This window comes from Leuciscus leuciscus, assembly GCF_965113295.1.
Source record: "Leuciscus leuciscus genome assembly, chromosome: 1".
Lineage (NCBI taxonomy): Eukaryota > Metazoa > Chordata > Actinopteri > Cypriniformes > Leuciscidae > Leuciscus > Leuciscus leuciscus.
Window position 1 is genome coordinate 53,799,740 of NC_138725.1, and position 25,651 is coordinate 53,825,390.

Here is a 25,651-nt window from a genome sequence, read left to right on the forward strand (position 1 = left end):
TCCAGCCCCGGCTCTGCTGGAAGTTTGCAGCCCTTCGCCATCTGTAAGGCAAAGCTGTGAAATCAAGCCTCAGGTCGAGCAAATTCCATCAGCGCCTGAGCGAGTAGATTCTATGGGTCCACCCTCGGCCTTTCAACTCCACTGGGTTCCCTCGTCCCATCAGCTCCCCCTTGGTCAGTCGTCACTCCACCTCTGCCACGGACTTGAGGATCTTCCACTTCGCTCCATTCCTCCACCCCATGGCTGCAGTGGACTCCTGCTTCCCTTCGGGTATGCTTCAGTCCTCCATCACACCGGCATCGCCTCAGTCCTCGGGTAATCTGGCTCCACCTCAGATGCTCGTTGCCTATGCCTCCTGTTCCAGTGATGTCACTCTGCTCCATCGGCTCTCCTTCTGCGCCCTGTGATCCATCGGCTTCGCCTCCGGTCTTCCCCCAGTTGACGTCAGTCTCTACTCCACCTTGGCTCCTCCCTCCCTCGACTGCGCCGTGGGCTGTTGTGTCTCTAGACTCTGGGTCTGTACCATCGGATGTCCACCATCGCTGCCGGGGTCTCATCGCTGTCCTTCCATCACAATCCCTTCACCTCCTCCTCGTCCGCCTCCACTCCATGCCACAAGGTTGAGCCTTCCAGGATGGGGCGTTCTGTCATGCTTATTCAGTTGCGTTTGTTCTAGGTTTCGCTTTCGTGAACTTAGTTTGTTTTCATTCATCACGTGTTCCTTTGTTTGAATTTCCCGCCACTAATCAGTTTCCATGGACACTAATCTTCACAGCTGTTTTTCATTTAGTTCATGTGTATTTAAGTTCCTCTCCTTCACTTTGTTGGTCTTTTTTGCGTTTAACGCACACCCTGTAACACCTTTTGTATTTTACCACAGTTTACTATAATAATAATAAATGACTTTTCGTATTGGAAACTGGAATCTTTATCTTGTGACAATCTCTTTTGATAATAGTTACTTCTGATTTATGCAGAACAGATAAACATTGTGCTGGTTAGCCTACAAACATTGTCATTCCACTGATGCTATTTCGGCGGGAGGTATGGTTAGGATGTCTCTTAAAGTGTCTTATACATTCACATACCCACACAATGTACTGTGTTTTAGCTAAACATAGCTTACAGTTGCCACCTATTAAAATTCCACCGACTAACTTGCAGGTCTTCAAAGTGGAAGGGAAGCCGTTTTTCATTATCATGTTAAAGAGAACTGAGGTGCTAAGAGTGAAAAGAATGAGAGAGGAGGAATACACCTGTCTCATTTATCAGGAATGAAGATGGGCTAGATACTTACATAATCGACAGTCTGCTTTCAAGCATTAAAGTCGAAGATGAAGAAATGTCTCATTACGAAGCGATAATGTGCTGTAATACGGTTCAGTGGATCCACCTTAGATTAGTACATATTTGTTGTTTTTTACGATCCTTTTGTTCCATTAAGGATATTGTCATTTTTGGAGGCCTTATATGAGGTGTGACAAGTTCTGCAGCCAAGTGTCAACAATATCAGTAAATCATTTATTTCAAACCGCATTGCTTCGAGGTGGTTTTGAGGTAAGATTAGTCTAAATCTTCGGCTTCTTATGACACCCTCCAGGTCCATTTGCAAGTCCAAAATCTCAGTATTGGCAAAGTTGCTGTGGATACATAACATTTCCCACAACATTTCGGGTTGCGTGTGAAGATGTCCTTCAGGCATGACAGTAATGTGAGTGCAATGTCAGATGCCCTGCTGAACACTGCGGTCAAAAAACCTTTTCTTTTCTTTTTGTATAAAAAAAAAAAGTCAACACTTTTTGCACAAAACACTTTCAGTGAAATAAACTAAAATACCCTGCTATTTTATTTGAAACTTTTGCACTCTGCACTTTTTTTCTCTCTCATCAGATCAGCTTCATATTCACAACTGTGTGTATGTGTGCGGTACTATATCCTTATATTGGCTCATTTCATGGTACACATGAACTACACATGCATGGTTTAAGTGACAGGATCAACCTCGTGTTCAACACCTCGACCACCTACAGACCCCCTCCCCATAGGCAGTGTCTTTTCCTCCACCCTTTTTTCAGAGTGAATAAGAAGGGAACCCCGAGACTGAGAGACTCGGAGTCAAAAGACGCTCATCCACCCCTGCAATGCCCAGTAGTACCCCAAGCACCAACGGAATCATGCCTGAAGCAAAGAAAGCAGGTAAGGACTGCTCTCATTGCCTCACCTATATCAATGTACTATTTTCCAAACAGGCTCACCTGTCTGCCAGGACACCTTGTTGTCATTTTCTGCCTCAATTAAGCTAAGAATTGTAACTTGCTACAAATGCACCATTGGATGTTGGATGTTGCTTGATATTTTGAATAATCTGGCACTCTAGAAGTAAATAAGTAAAACTTGTGCTTTAAATAAGTGAGGACAGAAGAAAATTAAGTTGCCTGAGGAAAAGCCCTAGTAAACACTCTATATTTGTGGTTATGGTATAATTATATTTAGTTTGATTACAAATAATATTTTTTACGTTATTTAATTTATAAATATTTGATTTGTATTTGTATATATATATAACTTATATTCTCGTTTATCGTGTTATATCACAAAATTTAAAACATAAAATAACCTATCTGACAGGTATGATTGGAACAGAAGGGGAAAATAGTGTGTGTGCCTTAACCATTTTTGTGGACAACTTTGTAGTGAGCTAAATCTGACAACCTCCTTTTAGGGATGTCCTCATTTGTTGAAAAATCTGTATATAAAAACAATAGTAGTCCATGGAATGTCCCCATTGAGATAGTTAAGTAAATATGTGTGCATGTGTGTGTGTGACCGTAACCTGAAATGTAAAGATAATAATTTATCTCAGACTATGGAATGCACTTGGTCATGCAAACACACATAATTCTAGACACTTCAAACCGAGTCTACATGCCTAGGACCTGCAGTATTTACAGCTCTGGTGACAGTACCCAAACTAAAAGTGTCACCACAATGCTGACTTGATGGAAGGTTATTCTGACAGTTTGTGCGAGTTGCATATACTCTGAGAAAGCCGAGATCATAGGTACACAAGAAAGACTAACGGTCGACAGCATGAGGAGAGGGCACCTTGGACATTATTGTCATACTGTTACTCTCCAGGCTCTTGTGCACAGCTTAACATCTCACAGTAAAATAATAATAGTCTTTACAGAGACAAAGAGCAGCTGCTCTACTCAGTCTTTCCACAACAAATTATAATAAGAGGAAAGATGCTCATACAAGACCACTCTTGGCCCCGCATATATTTTAAGATAAGCATGTTGTTAAAAATCCTCTAGACTCAAGCAGTCTTATCACTTACATACTATTTAAAGGGCTTTAAAGAGGTCAAATGCGACATGTACACATAAACAAGGCTTTTACTCAGCATTTACAAATACTGTAAAGGTATACTGTGTATGCCCAACACTATAAGTAAATCATTGCATATTTAAAATGTTTCCAAATTCAATATCAGACAGTGAGATTGATGTAGGCTATATGTACAAAAGTAACCCGATCTGCATTCATCAGATGAATCTTCTTTCAGGTGTTAATATAGTTGCACAGTACCTCTTTCACCCTTCTACTTTAACACATCGTCCTCATCTGTCATCTCAACAACTCTATCTCTTTCTCTTCCATCTTGCTCTTAATTTCATTTCAATTTTAGTTAGATTAAAAAAATGTGCTCATTTTAATTTTAAATATTTGTATTGTATTAAAATGTAAAAATCTTATTCATCATTTTCAATTAAAACAATATAAAATAAGTAAACATGTCAAATTAAATAACATAATATAATATAATTTTTTGTATTGCCTTTCAACTTGTTAACACCTTATTAAAAGTTGAAAAGAGGCTCCCACTGATTTCTTATGAACTTCTCAATGATGACATTCTGCCTTCTTGATCACAGGCATAATGAAGTGTAAAACCCTCCACAGTAACTCATCTCCACCGCTCTACTGTCCTTGCATGCGTTCTGTGATTTAGCCAAGTTGGGTCTGACTTACTGGGCATGGCAGTATTCGGCAAGATTAGTCACCACAAGCTCATGAGACACCATGAGTGCGTAATTCTCAGGAATCTAAGTCAGCATGGAAACCACCTCAATCAATGTTAAGAGAGATCTGATCTAACCAATAACCGAGAACGTCTCTTACCCAAGCGGGTAGAATGTCTTTCTCAGGACTGTAATGTGTCACACCTCCAAAATCTCCCTTTACAGACATTAATCCCTCTATTTGTGCATCTGTCTGTTCATGTTATTTTCCATCGGGCCTGTTTCAAGTAAGCAATCAACAGAAGGCCGACACTCAGCATGTGGTTTTCAACACTCGGGGGGCCACAAGATCATATCCATCGCCTTCCCTCTCAAATCATCATGCATAGCATCTCCTTGATCCATCCACCAAATATGAACCATCCCAGCATGCCCATAGCGGCTGGGTGCATGGCAGGGGTTGGCAAGACACGCTACGGACGTGTCCAACACAAACAACTCGCTTTCTGCTCTGTCATCACCAACAAAAGACACCAAAGCCTAGCAAAGACCCTGAGGTCAACAACATAGCTGCTGATGCTAAAAAGAGGTTAAGTTCAAACTTACTCAACAGTAGAAGGTTGTTCCAGTTTATATGATGCCAGTTTTATTGTAAAGATTTAATATAAGGACAAGGTTTCATGTAGTTTATAAATTATGTTGAAACTATAACATGGATGATATAACAGATTTTACCATGATGCCATTCTCATGGTGTCCACAAGTGTGAATGACACAACCTTATCAATCTTCACTACTCTTACTACATGTTTGTAATTTCCTGCAATGCAAAGAAAAAATCTTATTTTCCAGTTTTACAAGTAAATGTATTATATTTTAAGAATATATATAAATGTAATACATTTACTTTAGAAGCACTATTTTTGTAAGACTGTTTAAACTTTTTTAGATAATATATCTTGCATTATGTATGTACAAATTAACAGGTCCTGACTCTCTAGTCTCTGTGGTCATTAAGGATGCTTTCACGCTGGCATAGTTCGGAACGGGGCACGATTTGCATGAAAAATCGCTAATGTGAACGCTGTCATGCGGACCCGGGTGCGCACTGGGGTACCGAACCCGAGACTACCTGGAAGAGGTGGTCTGAGTTCGGTTGCACTCGAACCGTGTTTCGCGTGAATGTGAAAGCAACACGGACTCTGGACGGGTGCGCACTTGTTCAGAAAGTAAAGTAACCCTGCGCATGCGTTTTAGCTGATTATGATGTATTTAGTTAAATAAAACACATGTAAGGGGTGATAGTGTTGATGATTTACCTTGGATACGAGCGAGAGTGAGCCTACAGTGTATTTGCGCATAGTAGCCTGTGGAATCAGGGCAACAAATTAATGGAAATGATCTGTCTCCTCAAAAGAGTCCGTTTGCAAGCAGCAGAAACCTTATGCGACACACACACACACACACACACACACACACACACACACACACACACATATTGGCTTCATCACTCTGTCTCCTCTCCACCAGTAAGCTGGTGTGTGGTGGGCGTTCTGGCGCAATATGGCTGCTGTCCATGCTGCACATTGGTGGTGGTTGAGGAGATTCCCCCCTTCCATATATGCTAAAGCACTCTGAGTATCAATAAAAGCGCTATATATACGTAACTAATTAATATTATTAGATATTGATTTGTCACATTTTACCCATATTTTGAATTAAGCATTGCATTCTGACGTAGGAAGTGGATCTTATCATAATATTACCACCCCCACTCATTTGGTTTTCGCAAGCGACAACAGTGTAACCAGTTCTAACGCAAAGGCAAAAGTTTGAGCAAAGCATGCAAACTGTTCTGTTGGCTGCACAGATGAGCACAGAACACTATTTGACGAAAACATTTCACAGCTGTCTAATAAAGACCTCAGGGAACTGTTGTGTAAAAGTTGAACATGACAGTACATGCAAGTCAATGAGATTAATCAATTTAACTCCACAACAACTACATAAATTATACACTAACCATTCAGAAACGTCCAGAGGGCTTTTCCATAAAAGACGCTAGGAAAAGCGAGGATTAACTCCAACACCTGATTTGAATGAACATACATTTGTGCTAAAGCGGTTTCATAAAAGGGAATTGAAGTTCACCAATCCTACTAATTTGATCCAGGTTATTCTAGTCTACTCTAGATAATTGTGTGTGCATGCGTTTCTTAACCCTTTAAAACCGGATGTGTCGTCGACGACACAGCCAACCAAGCTGTATTCATTTCACTGTAACTCTTCTGCACTCACTGCACTATCAAAATAATTCAAATAGTTCCTGAAAGTAGACATCATGCGCTTTTCGCCAATATACGGCTTATTACGGTTATGTTGAAAGCTTATCTTTTTCTGAAAAAGATGACACCTTGCACATGAAGATAGCACATTGTTTTAGAATTTTGCAGTCCAAAAATCAAATTATGTGAGAAACACCTATTTTAGCTTCAGGTTCTAAATTAAAGGGATATTTCACCGCTGGAAAGATGAATGTGTATTTAAATATTGGGTCATTTATGTATAAATGTGAAATTATTTTAGAAGTTGGTGCCTTCTAGACTGAGAAAAGCCAGACATTTTATTTTTGGCTCATGTGGATGAAAGACAACAACTTGCACTTGCTTTGCTGCCCTACTAGGCCACTCCCCCCAAGCCACGCCTAACGGTTACAGAGGGCAGTATCTGAAGAAATGATACAAGTTGACTTGAAACTGAAAAGACGCCGTTTTATTGTGATATCCCACCCCCATATATATGTATTTTTATGATAGCAATAACTGTAAAGGGAGTATTGTAATGGGGTAAATCAAATGTAGGCTAATATAGGGGAGAGCGGGGCACAACGTAACACGGGATTAGTTGTAACACACTTGTTTTAAATACTTCCACACATGCTAGCATGACGAAACTTGGTGTATTTACTAGTTGCCATATCAACACTATATAGAGAAAAAATTGCGCCAAAATAAAAAAAATTTTGGAAGACATCCATAGACATTTATTAAACCATAGCAAAAGTAAATTATTATTTGAATCTCCAATATGTTATTTAACGGTTTATATATTTCTTTAATGCTTCGCTAACTAGCAGAAGACACTAAAAGGGTTAAAATCCCAGTTGTGCAGGTGGGGCATGTTGTCACACTGCGTTACAATGTGCCCCTATTAGAAATATGCTATTCCATTCTATACTTTTTATAATTCTATTGAGAAAACATGAGAAAAAGGTGAATAAAGACTGAGAGTCAATGCTCAGAAATTACTAATTATTAATGTTTTGAACTATGTTGTATAGCTGTGTTTTCCTGTGTTCATAGTCAAAACTCAAAAAATGTGTTTATATTTAATAATTAAAAAAGGGCATTATTTTAAATGAAAAAGTTAATAATTATATTTTATTGAGAAAATATTTTAGTTTGTCTTGTATGTTTGTTTGATTAGATCCAAGGGCGTAGGTTTGGCCTCAGCTTTGGTGGGGACATCCCCCTCCCCCTCCCCCTGGAATTATTTTGTTGTAAGATACCAGTGCTTTAATGGCGATTTCAGACTGTTGGCAATACAGAATATCACAATACAGAAGTGAATCTACTTCATCTCATTATATTGTATCCTGACCCCAATACACCATCCTGTATACTGTCCCTAAAGAGCTAGTATAACTGTATAATCTCAAAAATGTAATTAAATAATGAACAAATGAATAAATGAATAAAATACACACGTATCATAGTATGCATTCAACACAACAAATCCATTATTATTATCTATTATTATTATTATTATTCATGATTACAGTATTCCATTAATACTAAAATTGTATCTACTATTCTATATCAAATTCTATTTATATTCTATTCTTAAATATTAAATTCTTAGGCTACACTCACTCACAAATACTTTACATAAATAGAATGTAGAAACGAAAAATGTCTCAGATCCACTGTTTATGTTGACTGCAAGATTCTAAGTTAAGGTCAGCTAATTAACATTCAGTGACTTGCTAACGTAGCATTCTATCATGATAGCGTGACTTCTATGAGTCTATCAGTGCTGAACAGCCTAATCAATACTCTTAAGGCGGCCGCACACCGGACGCGCAGCTCAGCGCCGCGTCGCGCCACATCTAGGACAACTGTCACCTGAAAATCCGATAACATCAGCAATTTTCTGATTTCTGTAAATAAATATAAAACTAAATGTATATTGCAGCACATGGTTAAGTCCGTATATACATTAACTACGATTTGAGACACATAAATGTAAATTTAATATAAAACTATGTAAATAGCGCTCTGTGGCGCGGCAGGATTTTGAACACGGTCCTGAGCCGCCGCGGACAGACGCCGAAAGGCGCCGCCGGTGTGTGTACTCTCATAGAGAATAGTGTGTTCGAATTTAAAAGACGTGGCGCTGCGTGGCGCGCCGCCGAGCTGCGCGTCCGGTGTGCGACCCCCTTTAACCTTAGTTGAAAGATTGCTGCTGCTAGGTTTAACTGTAACAACATGGTAACACATACTATCACCAATCAATACTATTTTCCACAGTAGAATCTGCATTTGAAAGCCTGGTCAGTCACTACCACTGCTAGTTTATTTGTGTGGCTAGTTATTTTGCCTACTTACACTCTGCTTTATGAAAAAGCTTCGTATGTCCCCTTTCTTCTTCTTGGGTGGCATAGCTGATCTATCTACAAAGTACAAAAAGTGGCAAAAAACGGAATATTAAAATGTTTTACTCTGGCCTTTGTATGTGGCAGAGAGACAGCCCTGGTAACTTACCGTCGGCGTCGTCGACGCGCGCGCGCACACACACACACCACCCGCTCGCTGCCAGTACAAGCACAAAAGTAGTCCCGGCCCGCGCGTGTAGCCTGTCAGATACACCGCCGCCAATCAAATTACGGCGTTTCTTGTACTGTCGTTGTTTTGGCCGTTGGAATCGATCCAAATAGCAGCGCAAAGATCCAAATAGCAGTTCAAAGGAGCTTGCTAAATATTGGTGGGGACAAATTTGTCATCTCAAAATATTGATTGGGACTAGTACCTAGCGTCCCCCCCTAAACCTACGCCCATGATTAGATCAGATAAGCTGTCATATGTTATGTTACAATGTACCCCTCACATGTTACAATTTCCCCCGCCTATGGGGCATGTTGTCACAGTTCACTTCCATTCTTTCGGGGTATATCAAGAAAAAAGTATATACTGTATTAATAAAACAAAACCACATAATTGTACTAGACGTGTGAAATTAATGTGGGAAAAAATAAATACTCTGAACCCTAAGTAGATTTAAACAAACTGAGAAAGTCAAAAAGCGTTACTTTGTGCCCCGCTCTCCCCTACTGTTGGCCAATTACTAAGCTCAGATTCATCTTACCAGTTAAAATTTAGTATGTGTTTTTGTAATTATTTAGTTAATTTTGTGATTTTAACTTCTGCTTTAAAAAGTTTTTTTTAAAGATTGTAATGTTCTAATGTTCTTCTAATAACCATAAAAATGTACTACAGCTGCCAAACAAAACCAGAGAGAAATGTATTCATAAATCTTTAAAACAATCTAATTAAAACTTGGGCACAAAACATTTAGCCAGTATGGAAAGAACACCTGTAGGATGTATATGTATATTGTAGTGGATTTTTTCCCCTAAACCCTGACTATCTAGTGTCTACAAATCGACACTTAATAAATAAATCTGTTGCGTCTACTGATCGACACAGAGCGTCTACAAATCGACACTTAATAACCTTCATTCTCTAGCTCTTGCGTCTTCAGTCGACAACTGGCCGAGTTTCTAACTAACTTGCTTCCCTAAACTGACCTGCTGCGCAGCAGAAATGAACAGACAGACTTTCAGCAAATGTCCTTTAAATGCTTTAATAACGGCCAGGAGATCTTCCCGAGCAGTTCTCAGGGAATCTCTCCCAAGAAGCAAGGCCGGAGGATCTCAGACAAATTCCATTGAGAATCCCACCGTAAAACACAGATACAACAGTTTTTATAGAATCGAGAAAACAAATAAGACTAACATGTCACCTTCAATATGATTGGTTCAATTGGTTCAAAAGCCCCAACCTTTTTCCTCTGTCACTGGCACAAGCAAACTCTGTTTTAATGTTGACTTCATTTGTTAATCACAAGATTCTAACAGACTCTCTAGTTTCATTTCCCAAACTATGTTATTTATACAACACATACACATGCACACACAAGTTTTCCATTGGTTTTGTACAGTACATCCTGTTCAAATAAGGCTAGATGTTAGAAATTAGTTTAATATACAGTTTAAAATTTCTACGACAACATGTATACGTAGCCTATATGTAAATGATACAAGACCTACAAACATTTATTTATTTATTTACTTACTTACTTATTTACTTATTTATTTACTTATTTATTTACTTATTTATTTACTTATTTATTTATTTATTAGTCAAATAATGGTATGTGAGTGTCAGTGGTAATATCATTGTGTTCCTGGTTGTCCGTGTTAGAGGAACGGTGTAACAACTCAGGCTTATTAGCCTGACAGTTAGCCTGCCCTGGACCAGGGCCGGGTTTCCCGATAACGATGTAGCTCTTAAAGGTAGGGTAGGGTAGGTAGGAATTTTATAAAAAACTTTTTCCCAAATTTGTTTAAACTTTCTATATATATCAATACATAATTAAAATGTAAGTACTCTGAAAAAAAGAGTATAAAAATCGAGTGACTCTAGACCGTTTAACCTGCATTAAACACAGCTCATTATTTCCATCCGGGACGATACAAAGGATTGGCTTAGGCGACTGTCACTCTCTCTCGCAACCATGGCAACCACCCTTTTGCCACAGGATCTGCCCACTTGCGTGCACCCGTTTGATTTGAGGAATTCAAGAGGCACAGAACCTAGGAATAGCAAAACAATGGCAGAGAAAGAGCAATCAAAATTCACATTACCGGCATATGCAGTTAGCGAAGGCAAACAAGGCAAAAAAAGGAAGACAGTTCTAGAAAAGGTAATGAACAAAAAGTATTTGGATAAACAAAGAAATAAAACGCGTGTCAATATCCTCGGACCCTAGTTGCACGGCCTCTTGCACAACCTCCTCTGCTTCGCCCTCGACCCCGGACCTGTCCTCGAGCTGACGATGCGGTACTTGTCTCTGGAGTGTAGTCCTCATCTGAGTCAACAATGTTTTCATCATGGAAACTCTTACATGCAGAACACCATATATGTTATGAATCTTACACGAAATTCATCTTCATCACAGTGTAACTGATGGTAATGGAAAAACGTGTATCAATGCAACCTGTTTTTAGCTTTGCCTTATAGATATAACTAGCTCGTTAGCGAATCAAAAAAAAAAAATGTTTAAACTTCACCAATGCTAGCTTGATAGTGAGTACTAAAATACATCTTATTTGTTTATATTCATAATGATAAAGTTAGATTTTTTTATTACATGTGATTCTGACATGATGTCACTGCATGCACTGTGCTCCTCTCCGCTCGTCTCAGGTAAATAATGCGTCTTCCAGCTCAGCGGTCGGAGTCGCGCGTTCATGTGTTTTGGGGGCGTGGCTTTGGAAGGAGCCCAGAAGGGAGGGGGTGGAGTGAATGGAAATAATGAGCTGTCTTTAAAACAGTCGTGAGAGGTCTACAGACACTCGATTTTTATACTTTCTTTTTCAGAGTACTTACATTTTAATTATGTATTGATATATAAATAAAGTTTAAACAAATTTGGAAAAGAAGTTTTTTTAGACAATTCCTACCTGCCTACCTTTAAGAGCGCTCTCTACGTGCAAGGTTACGAACGCTCGCAGCAATTCCACGAGCGTTTCCCAAAAATGCACTTAACATGAACGCACGAGAACGCGCTTTACGTGCTACTTAAGAGTCGCTGTCCATTCGCGAAGTGCTGAAATATAACCTTATATGGAATCGTATTCTGAACGTTTAGCCTTAATTATTAGGTTTAATCTAATAATCGTCATCTGTGGATTAGCAATCAAGACAAGTCTACATTCAGGCGGAGATAGCCTACTGACAAAATGTATGAACAAAAAAACAAACAAGAAAAGATACCTTTCAAAAAAGATGAAATTAATGTAGGCCTAATTTTAGAGGAGATAGAGCGAAACAAAGATTTTATTTTTAACAGATTTAAAGGACACCATACAAATAAGGAAAAACAAAACATCTGGGTGGACATTGCAAACTAACCGCAACCCGGGGTGTTCAAAGATCAGGGAAGGTGGTCTGCAAAAAATGCCCAATACATGGCTGGTTTTCGTGCACGTCAGCAAGTCATTGACAGATTTTTTTTTTATTCATCCATATTTTGCCCAGCCTTTGAAGCATATTTCCCACATTACTTCGTTCTTTTATGATTTTTTTTCATTCATTTAATTTAGATGTGTATTTTTTCTTCCCTTTTTTATTATTTAATTTATACATTCATTTAAACAAAAAACAAGTACAATAAAGTATACAATAAAAAAGTACAATAAAAACCTTATATTTGTAATCACTTTGCCGTGTAATCTGTTAAATCTAGATAAAAGTGTAATCTGCCGTTTGTCCTGCAGGTGACCTCATAAATCTGTTTTCTTACGATGCACTTGGGGATTTACGATTACTTCAGAGCACTCCTAGATCTACGATGATTTTTAAGTGCTACGTGTTACGATGCTTTTGGGAAACAGACCATAATATTAAGATCAGTCGTACGATCGTTTTTACGAACTACTTAGGTTTACGATGCTTTTGGGAAACGCAGTTAGTTTCCCAGCATAAATTGCCAGTTTGAACTATTTTAAGTTTGCTTTAGGAAACAGAATCCAACGACAATAAGTCTAACCAAAGACTGACCAACCAAAATAAGCCTGGCTTGTATTCTAATCTTGTTTTATGGAACAGCCCTCAGGTTAGTTTCCCAGCATAGGTTGCCATATAACAACTTACTAATAACAACAGCAAAACACGTGAATCTCACTCATCCAAAATCTCAGAAATAACCAGTAGCGGAGAGATTAGAATACAAGCCAGGCTTATTTTGGTTAGTCAGACTTATTGTCGGCTGATTCTGTTTCATAAAGCAAACTTACGGCGCGTTTTTGTGTGGGCAAATTTGACCAGCTATAATAAATGATCTGGGGGGTATTTTGAGCTGAAATTTCACAGACACATTCTTGGGACACTATAGATTCATATTATATCTTGTGAAAAGGGCAAGATTTTTATTTTAAAATTATTTAAAATAATTAAATTTAAAGAAAATTTGCCATTGAAGGGAAGAAAATGACCCTTTCCAGGGTTTTGTTGTTTATGTCTTCTGATCTGTGCCAAACCTTTCACAGTTGTGTGGTGATCTGGTGAAAGATGTGAATGAACAAAGCTTTGTGGATGACCCCTCATTGGACATAAGGGATTTTGAAACAAGGTTGTCCCCCAGACCCCCTTAATGTACCTCTTGTTTACATAATTTTTCCACTCATAGTCATTCTCCACCGAGTTACCACTCACAAAACACCAGGGTTGAATCTCACACCAGGGAGAAAACCCTAACTTGAAGAGCTGTCAGTGCGTCTTTAAATTGCGTGAACAGAGACTCACCGAGATCTTTCTGACTTGTTTTATTTTGGAGCTCTGCTTCATGACCATGGTTATAGTATAGTATGCTGGCTGTTCTGCTCGACCCCTCCCTCTTGTTCTTTCTGAGTCCCTCCATACCAGCCCCTATAAGGGAGAGGTCCCGAAGAGAGGGTGAAACAGGCTATATGACTGATGGAGTGAACTGTCAGCAGCAGTTGCTAATCTCTCGCCTTGATCCCTTTCAACCTCAGTTCCCTTCGTTCCTCTACCATCCATTCCTCTGTAACTGCCTCTTTAAGCCCAAAGTCATTGATGGAATTTATATGTGCACCTGGATTATTTCTAAGGTTTCATTTCATGTGCTTAACATTAATAAGGATTAATGACTGCACCGCCATTTTTCATTATCCTCCATTTGTTCGAGCTTTTATCTCATAATTACTTGATGGCCTCAAGGGCCTGCTTGTCATAATGTGCATACAGCATGTGTGTTTTCGAGATGTATAACATATAAAAGAATTGAAGATTGATAAAAGATGATAATGTTGGCGATGATGGTGATCACTGAACTGATCTGTTTTCAGTGATTGTCAGCAAGATCACAAACTGTGGTGGGGGTCTTGAACAGGTGTACTAGTCCCTGTCCTGTATGCATTGGAACACAGCTGACCCGATCATTTAGGGCTGCACGCTGTCACGAAGATCCATTATAGTGATGCCAGTCACCTCTGATGGGGATATCTGATGGTATCTGGTTTCACTGAAAGTGAGACAAAAATTCTGCATGGTGTCACTTTCAGACCTTTTTTTTTAATCAGCCGACAGCAGAGCCCTACACTGAAAATATGACATGGTTACATTTTATTTTAAGGTGTCGGTGTTACAGTGTAATTATACATTTAAGTACTGAGTAATAATAATGTACTTACTATAGGGTTAGGATTAGGGTTTGGTTGTAATTACATGTATATATAGTTGTTATTATTACAGTAACTACATGTAATGTGTAACAAGGACACAGTAAAATAAAGTGTTAAAGTGTTAGTCTTTTGATGTAACGATATCTAAAAAATAAAGCACTAAAATATTTAAAAACATAAAAAAATATCTAAAATAAAATGGCTAAAAATATACCTTAAAATAAGATTCATTTATTTGAGAAGCAACACTGCAAGTGTATAGACGTTTTCACTTGTTTTTAACATTTTTATTCTTAAAAATGTATGTCAATGCAGTAAAACAAAGCACATTTTGTATTTTGGCCAAATATTTTGACAAATGTTTTTTTGTGGTAAAAGTGCAATTCTATAAAGATACATTCTCTGAAAACATAATACGCAGTCTTGCTTGTTAAGTAAATTGATCTTCTCTTAAGAATTTGTAGATATTTAACTGAGGTCAGTTGAGGTCAGCGCTCTGACATACAACGCAACTGCGACTCCGCAGACCCGAGTTTGATTCCCAGCTAAAGGAGTTTGCTGATCATGTGCCTCTTGCTCCACTATGTGGTTTCCTCTCTAATCTCTACTCTGTCCAGTCCAATAAAGTCATAAAAAGCCAAAATATAACCGTATATATAGCCATGTAACTTTTTTTTTAAAAGAGAGAGAGCGAGAATTGCAACTTGCAGGCCTCAAACCAGCAACTTTTCTGTTTTGACCACTACCACGCTCTTTTTCAGGACACTATGTAGATTTCTAGTTGTACATTTCATTGTTACAGTGACCTTCTGCCCCTCTGGCACTTAACACTTAAACTGACAAACAAGTTGAACTAATACACTTAATGCCACTGAGCATTATGATAACCAAAGGGAGGGAGCAACTGATGTTAATGTCCACATTAAGAAAAGAAGGCAAAAATGTGGGAGCACTAATGGTTTTCTGAGAAGGTGCTTGTGAAAATCAACAATAGAGAGATAAGTGTTAAACCTGCAATCCCAGTGCTGGACATAAACATGCCAACACCACTAACACCATGGAAATGAAGTATTCTTAGAAACTGCTGTCAGAGACTATGATGTGTGTCCATGGTGAATGTAAGTTTAGGCCTAGCATGCTTCTTAGATGTAACCTAAACCCTGACAGGCATGGGTAAACTATATGATTCAGTTCTAACAACAGTGGGGGAAGATGAATGGCATACCAGGGTGATACATTGCACACGAGAGGTAAGGAAGGGGGATCAGAAAAGCAATGGATAGAAATGGAAGAATCTAGAATGCTTGTGTAGCGTCAGTGTAATCCTAAAACTGCCTATTGCTTCATTTAAAGTGGTTCGAGGTTAACCCCTGATGTTAATTGATGTCAATTTTCACTCCTACAGGAAGAAAAGGATCAAAAGCAGAAGCAAATCCTGCAGGTACTTGTGAACCATGCAATCCTACATTACTGTACTGTTTACTGTTAACTTCCACCGCTTCATCAGAGCGCCCCCTATAGACCTTATTCAAAGCGGCGCCATGACAGGAATGAAAGCGAGGCTGAGTGTGAGCGATAGACTCACAGGGTTTTCAATGGCATCTGCTGTAAAAATCTGTGTGATGCTCCTATTACGTATAATTTTCCACAGCACATGTTGTTTGGATTTTTTTTTTTTTTTACTGAAATTTCTTAAATATATTTTTGCAGTGCATGATGGTCACAGACACGGAGGTGTAGTTAGATTTCATTTCACCAAGCTGAGTGCTCACTAAAAACCATCTCACAAACAGATTGTTAATTCAGGTCTTTTAAAGTTTGGAGAACATTGTTTTCCTATAATAGAACAGATCTGGACACTCACATCAAAATAGCATGTAAATCTGACAATATGGTTTGCATATGTGATCATTACCGTGACATTTTCAAGATGAGTTCTGCACAGCTGCTGTCTTTACACCTCTCTCTCTTAATTGTGTTAATGTGAGTGGATCATAATACAATGGAGATCACCTGAAGCCTGAGCCTCCATTAGACAGCTGACATTTAAGTAGGATTGTGCAGTCGTGGTAAATAATATAATGACCTCTTGCTCTTTCTTCTCCCTTCCATCACAGCAAAGGCACCACCGTATGAGCCAATCACCGAACCCAATACTAGAGCTGAGCTGATGAAGTGTACGCATCAGCATGAGACAGTCCTTTTATATATTCTTTATTGTAAGTTTATAGCCGCTTGTCCTCTGAAATGTTATTTCTCTCTCAGATTGGATAAATCTTTCTCTGGATGACAGAACTTCTCAGAAAATGTTGTGGCTCTCAGAAGGTGGGGCCAAAGTGTCACGTATGTCTGAGGAAGTGTGTCCTGTTCTGGACAGACCAGAGAGATATGAACATTCACCACAGGTATGTAAGTCAGTCTCCTCTATCTGTCTCTATGTTTTGTTGTTGTTGTTGTTGTTGTTCAAATCTGTAGTATAATATAAAAATCAATTATCTATCCACTCATGTAACTCTTTCTTTTAGTACTGTCTTTTTTTATTTATGCTTTAAAAGGGTTTGGTCACACAAAAATGTAAATTTTGTCATCATTTAAGCCTCATGTCTTTCCAAACCTTTCATTCATCTTCAGAACAAAATTAACGTTCTTTCATTTGTTTTGTCCATCCATTACGTAGTCAAAATTGTCAAGCTTCACATAAAAATTAAGCTTCACATAATTTATATGAATTTAGTGGTTTAATCCATTTCTTCTGAAGAGAAACGATGTACGTGTACACGATATATATACAATATGATTTGATCAGATTTAATTGAAGTGCTTATTCACATATCAACATTGATTAATGAAAAAACATGACTTAAAGTCATAATTATGACATAAAGGTTGAAATTATGAGATACTAAGTCATGATTATGAGAAAACTAGTCAGAATTATGACATATGAAATAAAATTTTTAATTTTTTGTAAGAATTGTGACTGTCTCATAATGTTTTATGTTATAATTATTCTTTTAAATTCATAATTTTCATTTATTACTGAAATGCTATTTAAACTTTATTATTATTATCATTATTATTCTGAGACAAAAATGTTTATGAGGCCAAACTCAGGCCAAACCTTCAGAGTGTTCTGACTTAGTCTGCTTCTTTATATCTTTTCTAACTGATCAAAACTAGGAAAAGTCCCATAGACTTTCATTCAGGGGGTCAAAACTTTTATACAAAAACTCTAATAGAGTATTTAAGCTTCATTCACCAAATATCTATCACTAGCAAAAGCTAGCAAGCAACTACCTTAGGACATGCTAGTGACGTGCTAAAAAATGCTAGGAACATGCTAATTCCTGCTAGCAATGTGCTAAAACATGCTAATTCGTGCTAGCAGTGTGTTAAAATATGCTAGCAACATTAAACATTAAGCAGTAAGTCTGTCATCTATCTATCTATTTATCTGTCTGTTTTCTGTATTGCCTTCAAAACCTTCAACTTTAAGCTTTAAAATTACTTTAAACTTCAAACTACTTCAAATTGAAAACTCTCAAAATCCAAGCTTTTAACACTTTTTCAAACTTTCAGGCTTTCTCAAGCCAACTTCAAAGTTTGTCTTGTTGTCAACTGTTTTTGTCATAATTATGACTTTTTATCACTCTTTTTTTTTTAACTTTTTTTTCATAATTACAATTTACCAATCTTTGTGTGTGGGATGGAAATGGACTTCCATAATTCGTTATATGTGATTGTATTGTGAGTCTTATCTTTTCAATGAATCGGTCGATTTGCTTTACAAGACGAGTCTGAATTATCCGTTTGCAAATCAAACTGATCCAGTTCTCAAGTTCAACTCACAGTTCCACAGAAGAAAGAAAGTCATACGGGCTTGAAATGACATGAGGGTAACTAAATGATGACAGAATGTAATCTGTAAGACTGTCATGGTCAACATGTAGTAAGCATATAACTGACTTTCACAATATCCTCCTGAAGGTGCTGTGTAAGGAGGGTCTTCTGGGCAATCGTGGATACTGGGAGGTGGAGTGTGAGGGCTGGGTGGTGATCGGGGCAGCGTGTGAAAGCACGGGGAGAAAAGCTAAGGATGGCCCGTGTGGCCTGGGAGAGAATGAGCTGTCATGGGGTGTTGGCTGGGCCGGATCCTGCTACCATGTCTGGCACAATGGAGAGAACACAGAATTCCAGGCTCCTCTCAGCCCCGTCATCGGCATCTACGCTGACCAGCCAGCTGGCATCATCAAGTTTTACCTTGTTGAAGAGAGAGAGAACGGCTCCAAGGAGGTCAAACTGGTTCATCGATTCACAGCCAAATTAAATGAGAAGCTCTTCCCTGGTTTCTGGGTAGGCAGGAACTCCTACTGCTGGATCCGAAAGAAGGACCAGTAAAGGGGGGAATACATGAAAAGAAGGAGGGGTTGGAAGAAAACAGGGTAAGGGTGATGTAAGGAAAAGAAGAGGATAGCTATGCAGGAAAATTGTATTGGTAGGGAGTAAGAAGCAAAAGAAAGGTCTCTAACTACAATAACGAAATAAAACTGTAAATGGAGATTTGCATTCTAAACCTGAATCTGCCTTTGTTACAAAACATTAGGTTGGTTCAAAAGTGTGCATCCTCATAATATACAACTTTAACCAGTAATTTAATTGGTGTAGCATTAATCTTTATACTAATGATTTTGAATAGTCACTGTTTTCATTTTATATTCCATGTGATGACAAATGCAGATTCTGTAGTGAATATTTATTTCTGTGCTCTAATAAACCAGTTCAAAATAATACTAATGTGTGTTTTATATGAGTGGTGTGTTTTTATTGCTGACGTGTCATTAAAACCAGGTACTGCCATTCAAAAGTATTTTTTTTTGCTAGAAAAACAAAAACATTTCTATGTATGTGTTCTTGTGGGACCACCAGCCAGAGTAATTTTTACGCATTTATATCTATCTTATATATTTTTTTACATTTGTTAAAGAAACTGTCAAGCAACTACCATTGAGATGAATGGGACTGACATTTGAAGTGGTAATGGGACTGGCTAAATAAAAGCCTAAATTGAATCGGTTCGTCATATAAAGCGATCGAGTCTCTGCAGAAAATGCTCAATTCATATGGATTCGTTTTAAGATCTCTTTATTAACTTTTTGAAGTGTCAATGTGGTAGTTGTGTAGCTGTCAATACAGGGACAGAAATCTCCCAGATTTCGTCAAAAAGATCTTCATTTGTGTTCCGAAGATGAACAAAAGTCTTATGGGTTTGGAACAGCATGAGGGTGAGTAAATAATGAACTTTAATTTTGTGTGTGTGTGAATTGTCCCTTTAAGATGAATGGCTTTGTTATATTTGTCTAAACTCATAAACGAATGCTAAGGATAGCTCGGAGTAACTGTACACAAAAATTATATGAAAAAGTCAACATCGCCCCCTGCTGGACACCGGAAGCATACCTTCCTCAGAGAGTTACACATCCAGACTTCAGCTTACTCAACCACACCAAAACAAAAACTGAACTTTTAGAGGAAAATAAGACACGAAAGGAAACTGGTTTCGACAACAAATAACTTTTATTCAAAACGGATTTACTTAACCATTGAACAGTTGTGAAATGTTTAAGATGAACACAGCTGGTTGACATCTGTAGTGTTATAAACCCTCATTTTTGACATCTTTCAGTCTAGCCAATTTTTTTTTAGAGAAGTTATCAAACTAATCAACAATTATACAACACATATTCCTGCATTCATATCCATTATCTGCACATTAATCAGTTATAATGCAGAAACAAGTCATTTGTGGGTGAAAAATCCCAAACATTGGTGTTTTTTCAAAGCTTTGTCCTCTCATTGTCCTTTTGCTTTACAAAGCATTGTTTTATAGAAAGTCTTCAGGACAGTATCAGAAATAAAAGTGAGCCCACACAGGCAGAGAATGACATCATTTGCAAGCATTCACATTAACATCTAGTCAGCTTTGGCAATCCTGCCATGGAATATACATTACTGAATTCACAGTAGTCTATATTTCCAAGAACATGTAGTGTTTGCTAATGTACAATGCTCCTCTGGTGATGGATGTGCGAGTGTCTCAGTGTGTAAATAGGCTCATGTGCTATCAGTAAATCCCACACTGCAGAGGACAGTTACAGGGCACGATTAGTAATGTAATGCAGTTATGACATTTGCTCTGTTAGTGTTTCTCAATGAAATGCACAAAAGTCTGCCACAACCATCAATCAAAGCCAGAAGAAATTCTTCAATTAAGACATGCTAATTAAATCCTCCTCCTTCTGCTGCAGATGTGAAGGTTTGGTAAAGGTTTTGCCACTTTCAACGCCATAGAAATACTAATGATATGCAGGAAAAGCTTCAGATTTGGCAACATCTTTGCTAAAAACATCCATCAAATCTTGTGTCTTTTAAACTCTCCAGTTCTGTTCAAATCACTTTCACACACAAACAAGCTCACGGCTCGCTCTCAAGCACGCTCAAACGCTCATACATACGCACACGTTGGTCTTCTCTCAATGCTTAAGAGAGAAGTCGCCCGTGTTAAGGCGAGGTCGCGGCAGTGCTCCAAACATCTCCGTTCCATCTGTCGCCCCTGGAACCAGCAGGGCTTTCATACTGGCAGCTATGTGGTCCAGATCGGCACAGCCCACCTAAAATAAAAGTCCTTTTAATCAAGCTGAACACAAATGTAAAAGTAATTATACAGGTGCTGGTCATAAAATTAGAATATCATCAAAAAGTTGATTTATTTCAAGAATTCAACTTAACAGGTGAAACTAATATATTATACAGACTCATTACATGCAAAGTGAGATATTTCAAGCCTTTATTTGTTATAATTTTGATGATTATGGCTTACAGCTTATGAAACCCACGAAATCAAAATCCCAGAAAATTGGAATATTACATGAAATCACACAGTAATTACACAGTGATACCATGGTCATTGAACCAGGTTTTGGTTCTTTTGGCAGTGTGGGCAGGTGCAAATCCTGCTGGAAAATGAAGTCGAGACAACCACCATTCAACCCGAAAAAAGTCATATAACTATTCCAATGACTCCGAAGCTGTTCGGTTAAGGTAAAAAAGTTACTTAGTTCACCTTTAAATTATAATAATATTTCACAATATTACTGTTTTCACTGCATTCTTGATTAAATAAATGCAGTCTTGATACATAAGATATTTCTTTCAAAAACATTAAAATAATCGTACCAATCCCCAACCTTTGAAAGGAGAAACCCTTGCATAATTTTCCATTTTATATGAAATTGTTCAAAAATGGTGCATCGCAGCACATACCATATTGGCCAAACGAGTTATCTAAGTGGGTGGCATAATTTTGCTACCAACAATTTAACACATATTTTGTACTTAAAGTGCATACATCATCTGCAAAAAAAAAAAAAGCTGTAGAAGAAGGGTATGTAGATGAGGGCATGTATGAAGCGGATGTGTGACTGACCCGTTCTCCACTATGGGAGTCACCCTGATGGGCATGGTTGTTCCTGTAGCCCCACACAGGTACAGACACGGGCAGCGAACGAGCCATTGCCATGGGGTTAGACGAGCGAGATGCCAGGTGACCCATTGCCAAGCCACGGGTAGGGGGAGGGGCTTCTTCACTCAGAGAGCCTGACAGCAATAAAAACAGATATAAATACATGAACAGCCATAAAAACACATTTATGTTCCAGTGTCAGACACAACTCAGATAATGATCTCTTTGAACAGCGCTTAAAACATGGAGAATCATTATATTTACTCACAGTTTCTCACACAAGGTTTCCATACTTTCAATGATATTACCAATCGCTTGTGATCACAGAATAAGGATTTTAAACTATGAATACATGTTATATTGGTAACATAGCCAGTTTTATAGATTATAAGTCTCCTATGATTATAAGTCTCCTATGCTCAAGACTGCATTTATTTGATCAAAAATACAGTAAAAACAGTAACATTGTGAAATATTACAATTTAAAATAAGTGTTTTCTATTTTAATATATCTTCAAAAGTAATTTATTCCTGTGATGGTAAAGCTGAATTTTCAGCATCTGAACTCCAGACTTCAGTCACATGATCCTTCAGAAATCATTATAAAATGCGGATTTGCTGCTTTAAAAAACTTTTCTTGTTCTTATTTAATGTTGAAAACAGTTGTGATGCTTAATATTTTTCTGTGAAAACTGTGATAAATTTGTATTCAGGATTCTTTGATTAAATTTTCTGTAATGTCTTTGTCACTTTTGATTATTTTAATGTGTCCTTGCTGAATCAAAGTATTATTTTCTTTTAAAAACAAAATGAGTACTGACACCAAACTTTTGAACAGTAGTGTTCCTGTATGAGCTGAAGATATTTTTGTGTATGCTCATTTCCCCTATCTTTGCATTTAGATGACCTTCTAACACCCACTGAAAGTTAATCTTTTAAAACACCAATAATTAAATAACAAATCTATATTTAATGTTGCATATTATAATGCTGTAATGTCTAAACATGAGGAAATGTGCCATAACATGAAAGTTATTTGGGGCTTTTGTCAGAATTTGTTACATTCCCATTAAAAAAATAAAATAATAATAATAATAATTCACCATCAGTGCTCTCCTCCTCCCCATCAGACTCAAAGAAGGGCTCACAGTCCCGGGACAGAGAATCCTCATCCATTGAGAAGACACCTGAGAAATAGAGAGAGTTGAATTTGAATTGAAATGACCTAAAGGAATGACAAACACCATCTCATCAAAGGGTGAACTTACCTGCCGATTCATTCAGGTTACGTCTCCTTCCATCCAAATCTTCTTCCTCCTCCTCCTCCTCCTCCTCTTCATCATCATCATCCTCCTCCTCTTCCTCTAAGTCCACAATTTCCGTTCTCTCTCTTGCATTCTCACGTTCCTCCACCGCCGCTTTCTCCCTTTCACGCTCTCCATGTTGACCACCTGGCTGGCCAATGGCAGCAGCTGAGCTGTAGATGGACGGGTAGCTCTGAGAATAGAGCCTCATGTTGGGACTAACTGTCCCGACTCCATCTCCAGTCAAGCTCTTTGGAAAGAAGACACAGAAAGTCATGAGGTGTTGCGATCAAGGTGCCCCTCCCTCCCCCCGCAGTAACGAATCACCACTCACCAGCCTGTCAGACGGCACATCCACGCCCAGTTTGGCTCCTACCTCCACTGTATTCAGGCGTTTGTGTCTCTGTGCCGTCAGTACAGTGGTGGAGTGCAGAACGGCGATGTCATCCATGTATCGCCGTGACGACTCAGCCAGCGCCCCTTGTCCCCAAACGTGATAGGCATAATCAAACTTTCTGCTTCCGGAAGTTCCGCCCCCGCCGTTATTCCTTGTCCCTTCCACTACGATCCCGGAGGGACGGAACTTTTTATACGCGGTCAAAATAGTCAAATCACAACCGGACGTCTGGCTGTAAGCCTCAGCGGCAGCAAGCAGCGCCAGCCAGCTCTCCTTGTGATTATCAGGGATCTCGGGGTGAGAGGATTTGGTGACAGAGGCCATGATGCGTTTATGCAACAACCTATGGCTCTATTGAACGGTTTTTGGAATTCGTTGTTTTGGAATGCTGAAATGCTGGTGTGTGTGTGTGTGTGTGTGTGTGTGTGTGTGTTTATGAAATGTGTTTTTGTGGTAACAACTCTTTGGTAATGAGAACTTGGATTAGTTGATGCTGACGGGACTGTTAGAAGAGGCACATTTGAAATGGGTGACGTGTCTGCGAGCATGAGAGAACTAGGGGAGAGATGGAAGGACGCCACCACTTGCGGATGTTACCTAGAAAAGGAAAGATAGTATGCATTAATCAAACATGCAATAAAAATATATAATTATGCTTATTTAGGCAAAATAGACATGCATTTTTATTTCGAATTGGCTCATCAAATGCTGTGCCACAAACCCCCCACTCACTTTAAAGGGTACGCCTCCATTCACTCGCACATGTAGCACACGTACACGTCTGTTTGGGACGTTCTCGTTTAAACGAGGATCAGTCTTCGTGAAACGCTAAAAATCATTTTCGAGGCCTGTTGTGCAGATCAGATGCATGCAGCGTACTTGTCTGTCTCTCGCATTTTCTGGACAACATGACGTACAGCCAACCATTATTTCTGCTGCTTTCGTTTGTTTGTTTGTCACTGTAATATGTAACTGCCAAAATCTATGGCTAAAGAGCGGGGTATTTACATTACGACATTAACTGATTTAAAGCTTGTTGATTAGTTCACTGGTAAGTGGCCAAGTGAAATACACAGACAGGCCAATGCGCTCCAGCGTTAGCAATGCAGCTAAAAATCTATTTAAACGTTTTGCATAATCAATCGGGTTGCTTCGAGGAAAGAAATACAATTAGTTGACTTACCCTCTTAATATCCTCCAGCCTCTGTCACAATCGTCCTTTACTTCCAACTTTATTCAGCCCTCTTTGTTCGGAGCCTATTACCCCTATGCCTGCCTGTCTCTCTCTCTCCCCTAGACTCCAGTGCAGCGACGCGCAGAGCGCTGTTTACAGTAGGAGCAGAACCGTGTTGCCAGATTGCGCATGAGAAACAAACAAATGGTCTGAAAAACATGCACAAAATAAGCGACCTATTTATTTTTTACATGCGTTCTTTTCTTTGTCAATTAGCATAGAAAACTCAAAAAGTTTCTATTACATGACAATGACATTATTATATTATTTTTTTCACTAGAACTACTATATATGTATTATTTAAACTATTTATTTATCATTTATTCATCTTAAATTTTTTTATTGTATTCATTATTCAATTTTTAACGCTGTTTTTCTCTAGACTTTTCGACGGACCTTCTGGGAATAAGCCCCCCAAAACGCAATCCTCTACTTAATTTATCTGCAATCGCAAAGAACAAGCCCCAGAATACGCGTTGTGAGTGGACATGGCAACATTCGGAGCGAGATCATGCGTCAACACATTTGTAACGTGCATAATGTACAAATAAGAGAGCAGCAGGTGTGACATTGAAGGAAGCTGATAATGAACGATGTATAATGATTTACCTGAATCAATGTGCAGT

The 25,651-nt window shown here is 38.5% G+C and overlaps 2 protein-coding genes across 2 annotated transcripts; one reads left to right on the plus strand and one right to left on the minus strand.

The window, feature by feature from the left end:
* The first annotated feature begins 2,076 nt into the window (after window positions 1-2,076).
* Window positions 2,077-20,450, plus strand: LOC309479390 (tripartite motif-containing protein 16-like protein). The gene is made up of 5 exons (XM_082143507.1): window positions 2,077-2,196; window positions 15,977-16,012; window positions 16,689-16,748; window positions 16,837-16,976; window positions 18,559-20,450. Exons 1-5 carry the CDS (start codon window positions 2,142-2,144, stop codon window positions 18,967-18,969), a joined length of 702 nt encoding a protein of 233 aa, XP_081999633.1. The 5' UTR covers window positions 2,077-2,141; the 3' UTR covers window positions 18,970-20,450.
* akt1s1 (AKT1 substrate 1 (proline-rich)) lies at window positions 20,127-25,124 on the minus strand. The gene is made up of 6 exons (XM_082143255.1): window positions 24,975-25,124; window positions 23,729-24,388; window positions 23,359-23,644; window positions 23,194-23,277; window positions 22,055-22,224; window positions 20,127-21,239 (listed from the first exon to the last, which is right to left on the minus strand). Exons 2-6 carry the CDS (start codon window positions 24,113-24,115, stop codon window positions 21,102-21,104), a joined length of 1,065 nt encoding a protein of 354 aa, XP_081999381.1. The 5' UTR covers window positions 24,116-24,388; window positions 24,975-25,124; the 3' UTR covers window positions 20,127-21,101.
* Between the last annotated feature and the right edge of the window lie 527 nt (window positions 25,125-25,651).

What these genes read in the sequence shown, in the direction of transcription:
- LOC309479390 (XM_082143507.1), top strand. Translation starts at nt 2,142, where the DNA reads ATGCCCAGTAGTACCCCAAGCACCAACGGAATCATGCCTGAAGCAAAG. An exon ending in AGCAGAAGCAAATCCTGCAG is followed by an intron (nt 16,013 to 16,688) that starts GTACTTGTGAAC and finishes CTTCCATCACAG; the next exon opens with CAAAGGCACCACCGTATGAG. An exon ending in GATATGAACATTCACCACAG is followed by an intron (nt 16,977 to 18,558) that starts GTATGTAAGTCA and finishes ATCCTCCTGAAG; the next exon opens with GTGCTGTGTAAGGAGGGTCT.
- akt1s1 (XM_082143255.1), bottom strand. Translation starts at nt 24,115, where the DNA reads ATGGCCTCTGTCACCAAATCCTCTCACCCCGAGATCCCTGATAATCAC. An exon ending in ATGTGCCGTCTGACAGGCTG is followed by an intron (nt 23,645 to 23,728) that starts GTGAGTGGTGAT and finishes TTCTTTCCAAAG; the next exon opens with AGCTTGACTGGAGATGGAGT. An exon ending in GGAGGAGGAGAGCACTGATG is followed by an intron (nt 22,225 to 23,193) that starts GTGAATTATTAT and finishes TATTGCTGTCAG; the next exon opens with GCTCTCTGAGTGAAGAAGCC.